The following is a 12,468-nucleotide window of genomic DNA, read 5'->3' as shown; positions in this document are numbered from 1 at the left end:
ACTATTAGGAACAATAGCTCATTGAGGTGACTAAATACTTACTACACAAACCCCTATTGCTTTCTTTATATATACACAAATAACAACCAGTTAGAAAACATAATAGGAGAAAAGATCTCATTTATAAGGGAAAAAAATAGTTTCCAAAAATAAGGTTAACAAGAAGAATAAAGAAAGATTTTAAGTGCTAGTGAAACACTTAAGAAACCCCTAACACGCCCTGTCCACGGGTAGGAAGACTCAAAGTCATAAAGATGTCATCTTGGTAAATTACATATTTCAATGAAAATGCCAATATAATAAAAGTGCTAACATAATTTTATAATAGTCTGGGAAGAAGGAATCGTATCAATGGTCTAGTCTTTAACAGATACAAAATGACATTACAAAGTTCAGTAACTGCCATAATTTGGTGTGAGCAGATGAAGTCCACTTCTAAAACTTTGCTCTGTATATGTACTTGTAGACCTACAGTTCATGTCCAGATGTGTTCACTGCAGGGCTGTCTGTAATGGCAAAATAATGAAAACAAGCCATGTCCATTATTAAAGTAAAAATTATTTTTACCCATAGATTCTGAAGTGATCATACTCTAAAACTTTTTTCAAGATTGCCTCTTGTCTATTTAAAAGTGACAAAATCTTTTGAAAATGAAGACGTTCTTATTTGATATGTAACTTCTGTGATATACCTATCTATGAAAGAGGGATTTTTTTTTCTCCTTAAAACTAGAAGACATTGTCACTGATGATGCAGTAGTCTGACCTGCACACCTTGCTATCAAAATAGAACCTGGCTGGTCTTTGGTATTGAGATTTTGACCCTGGTAAAGTAGGGCTCAGCATGTCCAAAGAGTAAATACAATGTTGTTCTAGAAGAAAAGGCCTTAATTAAATTTGCTGCAGTTTAGAGGTCCTCTAAAAATAGTGCCTCATATTTTAAAATCTGGCTCATATGGGAAAAATGAACTTTATCAAAATATCTGAAACTAGACAAAATTCCTGTGCAAGTTGGTTTCTTTGGTGCAAAAGAAATGGGGCATGAGTTCTCCTATAAGCTTGTCAAGCAAATAAAAAAATGTTATGTTAGCAATACCAAGTACACATAGTAATTTCATTTTTCCATATCCAAGATAGCAACAAAAGGAAACAGAACTCTGGCATCTCTCAAATTCTCAGCAGTACTCAAGATTATGTTCCTGTAGTTCTAGCAAACTCACTAATAGGTAAGTTTTATCAGAATATTTCTTAAAGACAGCCCTCAGCTTCCTTATCTCAGTTACCTTCTACTAACCTTCCTCTTCAGCCTGACAAAGGACAGATAAATGCTTACCTACAACAGCAGTGTGTCTACAGACACTGCTTGTGCCTGCCTGAGAAGAACCCTGTCCTCAAACGAGAGTCAGCGACCTAATATATAAACTGATGTCTGGATCTGTAGATCTTGACTCTCCTCTATGAAAAATTACTTGGTTTCATAAGTCTTATGGGTTCCTATCTTTGAAAATGTGCTCCAAATACAAATCTTAAAACCTTTCATATAACAGGGATAAAATATACTAATTGCTTCAGAGAATACAAAAACACATTAGGCAGAAGCCTTGCCTTCAAAAAATTATTTATTTCTGTTATTAGAATGTGAACTCTAAGAAGATATGGACTTAGGACTTCTGGTCAAGGTGGCAGCATTGGTAAATAGTGCTTGCTTTCTTCCAGAACCACGTCAAAATTACAACTAAAATATAGAACAACAGCACATCACTCAGAACCATAAGAAATAGAATGGAAGTCTGACAACTATGGAATTAAAGAAACCACATCCATCCAGACTGGTAGGAGAGGTGCAGATGTAGAATAGCTTGGTCTCACTTCCACATTTGGTAGATAAAAAATTTCAGAAAGAGTATTTTGGGATTGAGGAGTCCCAGCCCCACACCAACCCCCCAGCCCAAGGTTCCAGTGCCAGAAAGGTAAGTTCCCATAACATCTAGCTGCAAAAACCAGCAGGCACTGAGTTGGTAGAAGAAACTGCTGGAATCCCAAACAGTCCCCCTCACAGAACCCACACATGGACTTACTCAGACTCATTCCCTCTGAGCTCTGGCACCAGGGTACCAGCTTGAAAGGCACCAGTGGCATACAGGGAAGAACTAAGTGTCTGGCATCAAGACAGGAGTCAGGGGACAGCTTTCTCCCAGACAAAAAGGCAAGCAGAGGTCATTGTCCCTTTTCTGAACCCTCCCCCCACAGAACCATAGAACTGCCAGGCATGCGCCAAATCTGAGATTCCATCAATCTGGCTAACACAGTTTGCCATGTCCTGGAGATCCTCAGAGACTCCACCCGACCAAACTTATGGGCCCACCCAAGATATAAATGGCTGGTCTTGGCTCATGCTTCACAGCTTCATAAGTTCTATCAAACAAGCAACAGCCAGCCTCAGTAAGCCTCTAGCCCCCATACCTCTGGCTAAGGTGGCTCCAGGTTCAGCACTAGCAGCAGCCAGCCTAGATTTGCAGCTTGGCTTCTCCAATCCTTGCATAAATAGCAGCCACCTCAGATTGCATTATAGCTCATGTAGGGTGGCCCTGGGCAGAACACAGGTGGGGGCTGACCTTGGCCTGCACCACCCAGGAAACCCCAGAGCCTGTGCATGCAGTGGACAGACACAGACCAGGTTGGAGCACCAGCACCCGTCCCTGCACAGCTGATCCTCCAGGGAGGATGGAAGTTGGTGTTCAGTGGTCATAGCCAGTCCTTGCAGCTGACTGGCCTGGGTAAATCCCTCCTGTTGAACTGAAAACAGCAATCAAGGCTCAACTACAAGAGAAACAGGAAGGGTGCACCTTGAGTACCCAGCTTAGGTAATAAGGGAGGCTGTGCCACTGGACCCTACAGAACACTTACCACATGAGGCCATACTACCAAGACAGGGAGTCACAGCAGCTCTACCTGATATGCAGAAACAAACACAGGGAGGCTGCCAAAATGAAGAGACAAAGAAACGTGGGCCAAATGAAAGAACAGAATAAAGCTTCAGAAAAAGAACTAAACAAAATGGAGATAAGCAATCAATCAGATGCAGAGTTCAAAACACTGGTTATCAGGATGCTCAATGAACTTAGCGAGAACCTCAACAGCATAAAAAAGATCCAGTAAGAAATGAAGGTTACACTAATTGAAGTAAAGAACAATTTACAGGGAAACAGCAGTAGAGTAGATGAAGCCAAGAATCAAATGAATGGTTTGGAATATAAGGAAGCAAAAACCAACCAATCAGAACAAGAAGAAAAAAGAATTTAAAAAGACCCCAAAAACATGAGGATAGTGTAAGCAGCCTGTGGGACAACTTTAATGTCCAACATTAGCATCATAGGGGTGCCAGAAGGAGAAGAGAAAAAGGAAGAAATTGGAACTCTATTTGAAAAATGAAAGAAAACTTCCCTAGTCTAGTGAAGGCAATAGACATGCAAGACCAGGAAGCATGGAGTCCCTCAAACAAGATGGATGCAAAGATGCCCACTCCAAGACATATCCTAATTAAAATGACAAAGGTTAAAGATAAAAAGAGAATCTTAAAAGCAGCAAGAGGAAAGCAGTTAATGATCTACAGGGGAATCCCCATAAGGCTGTCAGCTGATTTCTCAAAAGAAATTGTGCAGGCCAGAAGGGATTGGCAAGAAATATTCAAAGTCATGAAAAGCAGGGACCTATCATCAAGATGGCTCTACCCAGCAAAGACATCACTTAGAAATGAAGGGTATATAAAGAGCTTCCCAGACAAGAAAAAAACTAAAGGAGTTCATCATCAGCTAACCATTAATATATGAAATGTTAAGGAGACTTATTTAAGAAAAAGAAGATCAGAAAGTATGAGAAACAAAATGGCAATATATCCACAACTATCAATAATTGAATCTGAAAAACCAACTAAGCAAACAAGAACAGAGACAGAATCATGGATACAGAGAGTGTTCTTATGGTTGCCAGATGGGGGGAGAGGAATGGGGGAATGAGTGAAGAGTTGAGGGGATTAAGAAGTACAAGTAGGTAGTTACAGAACAGCCATGGGAATGTGAAGTACAGTATAGTGAATGGAGTAGCCAAAGAACTTCTATGCATGACCCATAGAAATGACCAATGGTGTAGGGATGGCCTGAGGGAATGGGGGGTGCTGGGCTGAGGGGAACAAATGGGGAAAAACTGGGACAACTGTAATAGCACAATCAATAAAATATAATTTAGAAAAAAGGAAGAAGACATGGACTCACTCCTGTTCATCACTGTATCTCTAGCACTTAGACTAGTACTTGGTAGACGGGGGGGATCAAAATAACTTCAGGAAATGACTGCACCAGTGAACATGAAAACAAAGGCAGCCTGCTTTGAAAAGTAGGGGAATATACCATGTTTTACTGAGACTATTCTGAGGTCAATAGAAATTAAAAGGAGGGAAAGATGAGGGCAAGCTTAAATAGCCTGAGAAATGGTCATTAAGTCATCCTGGAAGGAAGGAAGGACTTAGATGGACGAGGAGAAGGGGATAAGACTGGCAAAGACCAGAGATGGGAAGGACCCCATGTGTTGGGAGGTGAACAAAGAGGCTTGGGTGACAAAGGAGCAGTGGAAGCCAGATTGAAAGAGAGAATGAGGCAAGGGAGAAGACTACAGAAGCCTGGAAAAACCACCCATCACTGGGGCAGGGTTCACATTTTAAAAATCATTTTTCATACCCCCAATTTAATCTCTAAAGAAAAATGAGCCTCAGAAAAGATATAAATCTTAAAAAGAAGTAGGGCAATGGGGCCAATAGCCAATCCTGGGGCCCCACCTAAGGGTATAATTTGAGTTATAAAAAAAGTCTTAAAGTTATAATAAGTTCCATAGTTTACTAAGATTAATGGTTTATCAAAGAATAATAAAAGTCACAGGCCTAAATTCACTAGCAATTTTCACACAAAGATAACCTTTTTTCTTACATAGAAATTCACTTTTAATATCACAGCAGGGTACATTTAATAGATTTTTTAAATTTTTGTAACTGTTAATATTAACCAGAGAGTGATGCCATTCACCAGTTCCGGAACACCTAGGAATAGGTAGACGTCAAACGCTCTGAGTGGTTCTTTATTAGACAGTCACAGTTTTCAAGACAGCTTCAGATAAACCTAACAATGGAGATGCTGTAAATATCTTTGCTCTTTCACCAATCTCTAGCTATATTTAGCAGCACAGTTTCCTTTGTTCAGGAATTATTCTTGAGTACTCCACAGTTATGTTCTCAAGGCAGAATGCCTTGGACATAGTTAAATGAATGGATAGCTGCAAGGATGGTTGAATGAATAAAACATCAAATGACTGTATTAAGATCTTTGAGATGTAACGGCTATATACTTCCTATAAGAACACGCTAGAGCTTTCCTGGCCAGGGCTAAAGCCTCTGGGCTTTTGCAAATATGTCTTTCATATTTAGCAACAGTGAAACTGGGATTAAAATGGAACAGAGGGAGTGAGAGAGTTTAAAAGGGAAGAGCAGCACTAGAGGCAAGGTTGCTGGTGTTTACAAGCGCGGGCTGAATTTCCTGTGAAGCTGATGATGCTTCAGTGCAGGGACCCCTCACTTGCACAGGCCCCTTCCAAGGCCCGTGAGGAGCCCCAGCCATGAGGGCACATGGGAGTGCGCTCCCGTAAAATCTGTCCAAATCAGGTATAATAAAATTCATCCCCCTAAAGAGGGCCCCCGAAGTAAGTTTCAGGCCCACACAGCCTGGGTCTGCCCTGTCTGGGAGGCAGGCAGAGGCCCCGTTGCGGGTGGAAGGCCGGCTGTGACTGAGCGCTGTCGGAGCAATGAGGCGGGAGCTCGGGGTGCCAGTCACATTCCTGAGTGGTTTCTCATTTCTTTTTAAAAACATGGTTTCCGAGGCTCACGGCTCTCGTATCATGATTTATGATGATATGAGAACTTTCTGCTTTTATGTCTTCTTTGCAAATGAAGTCACAGGAGACATTTAGCTGTTATAAACTTCATGTCAAGCTTTGAAGTGCTTTTTAAGAGCAGAAATATTTGGCTCACGTGTGGGCTTTGTAGCTATGGTAAATACCTCCTCGTTATCTGTCGCTACTGTTATTCCACGCCTCCAGTTTGGAGCAGAGATTCTGCCTATGCGTTGAGGCACTAAAAAAGAATATTGAGCCATATCTTGGCTCTTTTGTGAGCGGTTTACTTTTATTTCTTCTCACACGGAGCTAATGCTTTTATCACATTGTACTGGGGACGGGTGGGAAAGCCGTGGAGAGAAGGGGGGTTCTGATTATTACATCATTGGTTGGCAGTTTCTTCTTAGCTTCTTGAAGGTTAAGTGGTCAAGTAGCTTCTTAATATGAGATCAAGGCATTTCAAAGACTGGCTCATCCACCTGTTTTTTGACAAAGTGCTTCAGTAGACTTTAGACAAAATGAAGCGTTCAAAAAGGGAGAAACTGATCAGAGTTAATATGAAATAAAGATAAAAACCATTGTGGAGGTTCCTATATGACTGTCCACATACAGACTAGATGACTAGGTACATACCAGAACCATATGTTTAGAAATGGCACTCTTGAGAACAGATAATAGAAACAAAGGCCAAATATTAAGCATTTTGGATATGTCCTATGTTGAACAATGGCATTTTGCTTCTTTATGTAACTTGTTTGAGGAAGAGATGATGGCAAATACTGTTACACTCCATAAGTTAAACACTTGACATCTTTATTCCTCAAAACGCAACATTTCAGAAGTCTAGATATGTTTATTAATTAGTGATTATTAACACCCAGTAAACAACATTATGCCTTGTAAAGACACAATCTCGCCTCACAGCATGTTGCTGCCATCTATTATTCCCTGATTCCATATGCTGAAACACACTCCAATGGTCACAGATGACCTTGAGCACTAAATAAATGTAAATGAGGACAACACAGGAAATGTGCTTTTGATTGATGAGTAAAAGACCACGTTGAAAATCACGTCCAGGAGCGAAGGCCCTTCCCCAGAAGGGCACGGCAGCCTGCCCTGTGTGGCGAGGGCTGTCCTGGGAATGAAGAGCAGGGAGCAGGCCACTCTTTCTCCGGACCTGCGGAGCTTTGCGGGCCAGCAGAGCTGGTTTGTTCATGCACACGAGACACTCAGAGCCCGCTGCCCTCCGTGCCCTCAGCCAAGATTCTCGTGCAGGATTTAAAAATGAGGATCTGGACACTTCATGACATTCACCAACCAACAGAAATAAAAAAAAAAAATGTTGCTATTCTATAGCCTCATCCCAACAGGCTGGCCACTTTGGTTTTTAAGCATCATTGCTCTTCACCCCACCCCAACCCCACACTGAGCAGTTGGAGCGGGAGAATGCCCTCAACCATCGTAAATTAAATAATGTAAAAAGTGGATTGTTCTAATGATGTTTGGAGCTAAACATATGATAGAAAAAAACGCACAAATACAGATATTTCAAGTGAAAACTACTAAACGTTTACTCTTTCCTCTAGGCCCACACCAACAGGGCAAAAATAAAATGTAGCACCTCATTGATGAGGTAAGCATTTCTCCTAGTTTGGATACGAATTAACAATGTCTAAAAGGGGATGGATACCTGGACTATTTTAAAATCATGGAATCAAGCAGGGTTTCTCAGTTTGGGCACTATTGGCATTTTAGGCCAGGAACTTCTTTGGTGAGGGGTGAGGTAGGGGGTCTGTCCTGTGCTGTGTAGGGTGTCTAGCAGTATCCCTGGCCTCAACCCACTGAATGCCATTAGCAACCCCATCCCCCTAGTCATGACAATAAAAAAATGTCCCCATGTTGAGAACCAGTGCAATACAGACATTCACAGAAGGTCCCGGGCTGGGTTTCTCCCAGGTTCATACTGTATACTCCCAACCCTAAATAATTCCCCCGCAGTGTATAGTATACTTACCTTCAGGTTTTCTCGTCTATTAATTGAAGGTAAGGAGACTGCTTGCCTGCCTTATTATGGGTTCTTGTGACATTAAATAAGGAACTTTTCAAGTGCGTAGAACAGTGCCTGACACACAGTAAGTGACCACTAAATATCAGCTATTATTATTTTTAATCATCACCCACAGTATGGAGAAAAGCAGTTTCAATCAGTGTTTTGATTCAGAAAGGTATCTTACCAGCTTGATATCTTCCGAGCTTTAAACGCACCAGCCTTCTGATTCCTCTCAATGATGTCTCTCACATCTGTTGGACACTGTTAAGAAAGCTTCTGCAGCAATTGTCAATGGACTAAAAAAAATGAACATATCAAAGCCCACAAACATGGCAACCTTACTGGAAATGGGATCTGCACGGTGAACAGGGATGCGCTATGGAGTATAATGCAGGCAGAGAAGGTTCTAGCCCTGGCTCTACCAGCAAATGTTGAGTTACTTCCCACAGGCAAGCTCTTTTAATTCCCTAGGCTGCAAGTTAGTTGCCTGGGGAATGCACTTTCAGGTGGCACCTGGGAAAGGCCCAGGGATATCGGCACTGGTGGAAGGACAGGGCTATCCCACAGGTGCCAGGCCCCACTTGCCTAAAAGGCAACGGTCTGCCAGTCAGTGGGGAGGGTGATGGTAGTCTTCTGAAACTGTCCAAGTTGAGGTCTTTTCAGCCTCTCAAATGCTATCAGGGAGGGAGGGAGGGAGCAGCAGGGAAAGACTTGGGAGAAAGTGAGATGAGAAGGATGGAGAAAAGCTTGGAGAACGTTTGAGAGGAAGTGAATTACTGAAGACAAAAGTCAATCCAGTGGAAGACCCCTTGGAGAACTGTCCTTATAGACTAATGCTCTGGCCCTCGGCCATCTGCTGGTGTGTAAGGACTTGTATTAAAAGAGCCATGTTTATTGAAGAGGTGTTTTGAGGCGCTAGTCCATTACATCACACAACACCATCTTTACGAGAGTCCATGGGAAAATCATGTTGGGTCCCAACATGAGAAAAGCTAGACTTCAGATTGATTAGTTGTGCTTCAACTTCTGGACACTGTAAGCCTTATAATTGTTCCTCTTCTTCTTTTTGCTCTAGTCCCTGTGCAGTCAGGGCCAAATGCATGACCTAAGTCTAACCACCCCAAGAGCTCCCATTGTGCATATTTTCCATATTAATGTCCATTCCTGGCTTCCTCATATTTTATGTATTTTTGGTTTCTAATTTCCAATTGCCCTCACCTTCTCATTTATTTTACATGGTATATTCTATGTGCCACTGTAAGAAACCTCAAAATCTTTCTTTTTGGAATAGGGCAGGTTTAAATAAACAAGAAATAAAATAATTCCAGCAAAGGCCACAAGCTGAACTAAATTGGGCCCATGGGGAGGACACCAAGCAGACAAGCGATGTTCCCCTATTGCTCGGAAAAACAGATTTCCTGAATGCTTGAAACAAGCATTGGCCAAGGTCTCCCTGCAAGAACAGAGCCACAGGACTTTTTAGCCCAAATCTCTGCTTGAAACACCAGGCACACCCATTTCTTCTCTGAGTGAATAAGCAGGTACTGTGATAGCTTTCTTCCCCCAGGAGTGGGTAGGAAAAATCAATTAGGTCTCCTAATGAAGGGCTTTGTTGAGGTTTACAAAAGTGCTATAATGCAGACTTTTTTTTTTATTGCTGGATGAACTTTCCTGTATGCAAATTAAATACCGTTAAATTACATTCATTAAAAAAATAAAAGAGACTAATTTGCCTACTTGTTTTGATTAACTAAAATGACACATCGGCCTACAGTTCTATTTCAGGAAGAAAGTATTTCAGGCAAGTCTTCTACATGAAATGTCTTGTAGAAAAGGACAGCTGACATCTTTATTCTGAGAAGAACAAAATTAGTAGAGTCGACTGACAACTGTTTTTGATTAAGCACCGCTCCCACCCTGGCCACACCTTACTCAGTGTTTCCATGACATCCACCAGCAAGCCATAAAGTGGCAGGTACATCTGTATAAGTACATGACTAATCTACTGAGCAAAACATGTTATTTTGTTAGTGAGGGAACACTTTTCTTAAAGATTTTATTTATTTATCTTTAGAGGGGAAGGAAAGGAGAGAGGGAGAGAATGATCAATGTATGGTTGCCTCTCATGTATCCCCCAATGGGAACTGACTGACCTGCAACCCAGGCATGTGCCCTGACTGGGAATTGAACCTTGATCCTCTGGTTTGCAGGCCTACACTCGATCCACTGAGCTACACCAGCCAGGGCTATACTTTTTATAAAATAGTCATAGGGAAGTTAAAATATATAACTCAGAAAACCTATTAATAACTTTTGGTAAACATCTTAACACTGTATACTCTTATACAATTTGTAAACCTGTGATTCCAGGTGGTCAGGCTGAAGCAAACATATGTATTTATATCCTAGAAACAATTTTTTAAATGAAAAAAATTCATAGCAATGTCTAGGCTGCTTTATTTTTAGAACTGGAAAGAAAACATATTTTGTGGTTTAGGAGGTGTTCTTTACATTAAAACAAATACAAAAAGGGAAAAAAATGTCAGTAGTGTATTAAACTATTACCTGAAAAGATGTATTGACATTCCGCCCCCCATCCTGTACTTTAGGTCAGGGTATTTTGAACAGGATGGACCACCTTCCAGAAGACTTCACTGGGAGGTGCTGGGTGCCCAGAAAGCTGTAGTGATTTCTGAGCAAGTAGACAAAGAGTAATCACCTCCACTCTCCTGGTCTGCAACGGGACTTCCAGAGCCACAGGACATGCACTTGTGGCTAAAAGGAAACCGGGATTCTAGCTCCAGATTTTCATCCAAAATAAAGCACAGGTTAGGAGTGGGGCTCCATTTTAACTTTGTTTCAGTTGATTTTTATTCTTAAAATACATATTTTTGTATAATAACAATAAGCTATTTAAACAAATTGTTGTATGTTATATATAAAACATTTAAAATATTAACCTCCTCCTCCTATTAGTAACTGTAATATTTATCTGTACTTCACATACATTTTGAGAAATGGTATTACTCTTTAGGCAAGAAAATATTTTAAAAATAATAACACTGTAGTTCACTAGACATTACTTTCTTGGTTCACGTTTCCTTTATTTGCATTGGAACATCAAAGGTAAGGGTAGGAAACTATGAAATTATTGCATAAATCCTGTTCACTTTGATCTCTAAAGTCTTTTAAATTACTTGATGTGACAATATTTGCTAATGTAAAGGCTGCAAAAGATTCTTAAGTGTGTTTATTACTCAGATGCATTGAGAAGATGCCGTAGAAGCATTCCAAACTCTTTCCACACTGTCACCTGTGGCTTGTGGGCGGGAGAACTTCTCTTTCGGGGGGGTGCTGAGCAAATGCAAGACGACACTCATCACAGTGTTCTCGCTCTTGGTAAACCAGAATTGTGTAATGGGAAAAAATACACTGGGGTGGGCAAAAATAGGCTTATAAAGAGCTCCGTGCCACAGTGTGCTTGAGTATAGCAAGTAGATTACAGCAATGTATAAATAACGAAGGCTGGCATTTTGAGTTAATAAAACTATTGTAATGATCATAACCTGCATGTCTTTTTCCATACAAACAATGACACAACCTACTTTTGTCCACCTCTGTCACACTTTGAAATCAAATGAACCTGGCTTCTAGAGCTGGTTCCGATTTTTAGTGGCTGTGTGAACTCAGGTAAATTAACCTCTCCGAGTTCCACCTCAAAAATAGAAATAATGATACCTACTACAACAATACCTACTATAAAGGCTTAATGGAGTATCACATATATGAGGAGCCTGACACATAGTAGGTACCTAATTCATGTCAGTTCATTTTATTTTTTAATAGTTCAAGTAAAGCTTTGGAGGGATGAGAGGGTGGTGATTATAACTAAAATGAGGTTTGGCAATTAACTCTACCTTCTTTCCTTGCTACTCAGAACTAATTAAGTGAACATTTACATTGTAGAATTTAAATAACTGGAGGGAATCAAAGAATTTCTGCTGTGTAGATTTCCAGTGTCTTTCGCCTCCATCAACATGCTCTAGCCAAGGCAGGGTCTGTGTCCCACAAAGACAGGGGCTTGGTCTACCTGGTCCCTTGATGTATCTTTAGCACCTGAAACACATCCAGTTAATACTGGTTGAATTACTTTTTTTTTTTTGATTTTACTTATTCATCTTTAGAGGGTAAGGGAAGGAGAGAAGGAGAGAAGTATCAATGTATGGTTGCCTCTCATGAGTCCCCTGCTGGGAACTGGCCTGCAACCCAGGCATGTGCCCTGACTGGGAATCGAACCGCAATTGTGTGGTTCGCAGGCCTGTGCTCCATCCACTGAGCTACACCAGCCAGGGCTGGTTGAATTACTTTTAACAAACTAAGTTATTTGTTGAGTTCTTACCCCATGTGAGGCACCTGGAGCCCATTTACGACCCACCCAGTAAAGAGAAGAACTGGCATCAATATTGCAGCTGTCACTGA

General features: G+C 41.0%; 1 protein-coding gene across 2 annotated transcripts in view; it reads right to left on the bottom strand.

The window, feature by feature from the left end:
* CAMKMT (calmodulin-lysine N-methyltransferase) overlaps window positions 1–12,468 on the bottom strand; it is a 348,130-nt gene that overhangs the window by 39,545 nt on the left and 296,117 nt on the right. The window contains exon 7 of one of the 2 annotated variants that reach the window (XM_037066511.1): window positions 8,174–8,240. The exons of the other annotated variant lie outside the window; for it this stretch is intronic. Coding sequence (XP_036922406.1) covers window positions 8,174–8,240 — 67 coding nt within the window. The remainder of the gene's footprint in view (window positions 1–8,173; window positions 8,241–12,468) is intronic. 2 annotated transcript variants of the gene reach the window in all.

This window comes from Sturnira hondurensis, unplaced genomic scaffold (genome assembly GCF_014824575.4).
Source record: "Sturnira hondurensis isolate 20B ecotype Veracruz unplaced genomic scaffold, ASM1482457v3 Scaffold0016663, whole genome shotgun sequence".
Lineage (NCBI taxonomy): Eukaryota > Metazoa > Chordata > Mammalia > Chiroptera > Phyllostomidae > Sturnira > Sturnira hondurensis.
This window is presented reverse-complemented; position numbering and strand designations above follow the sequence as displayed.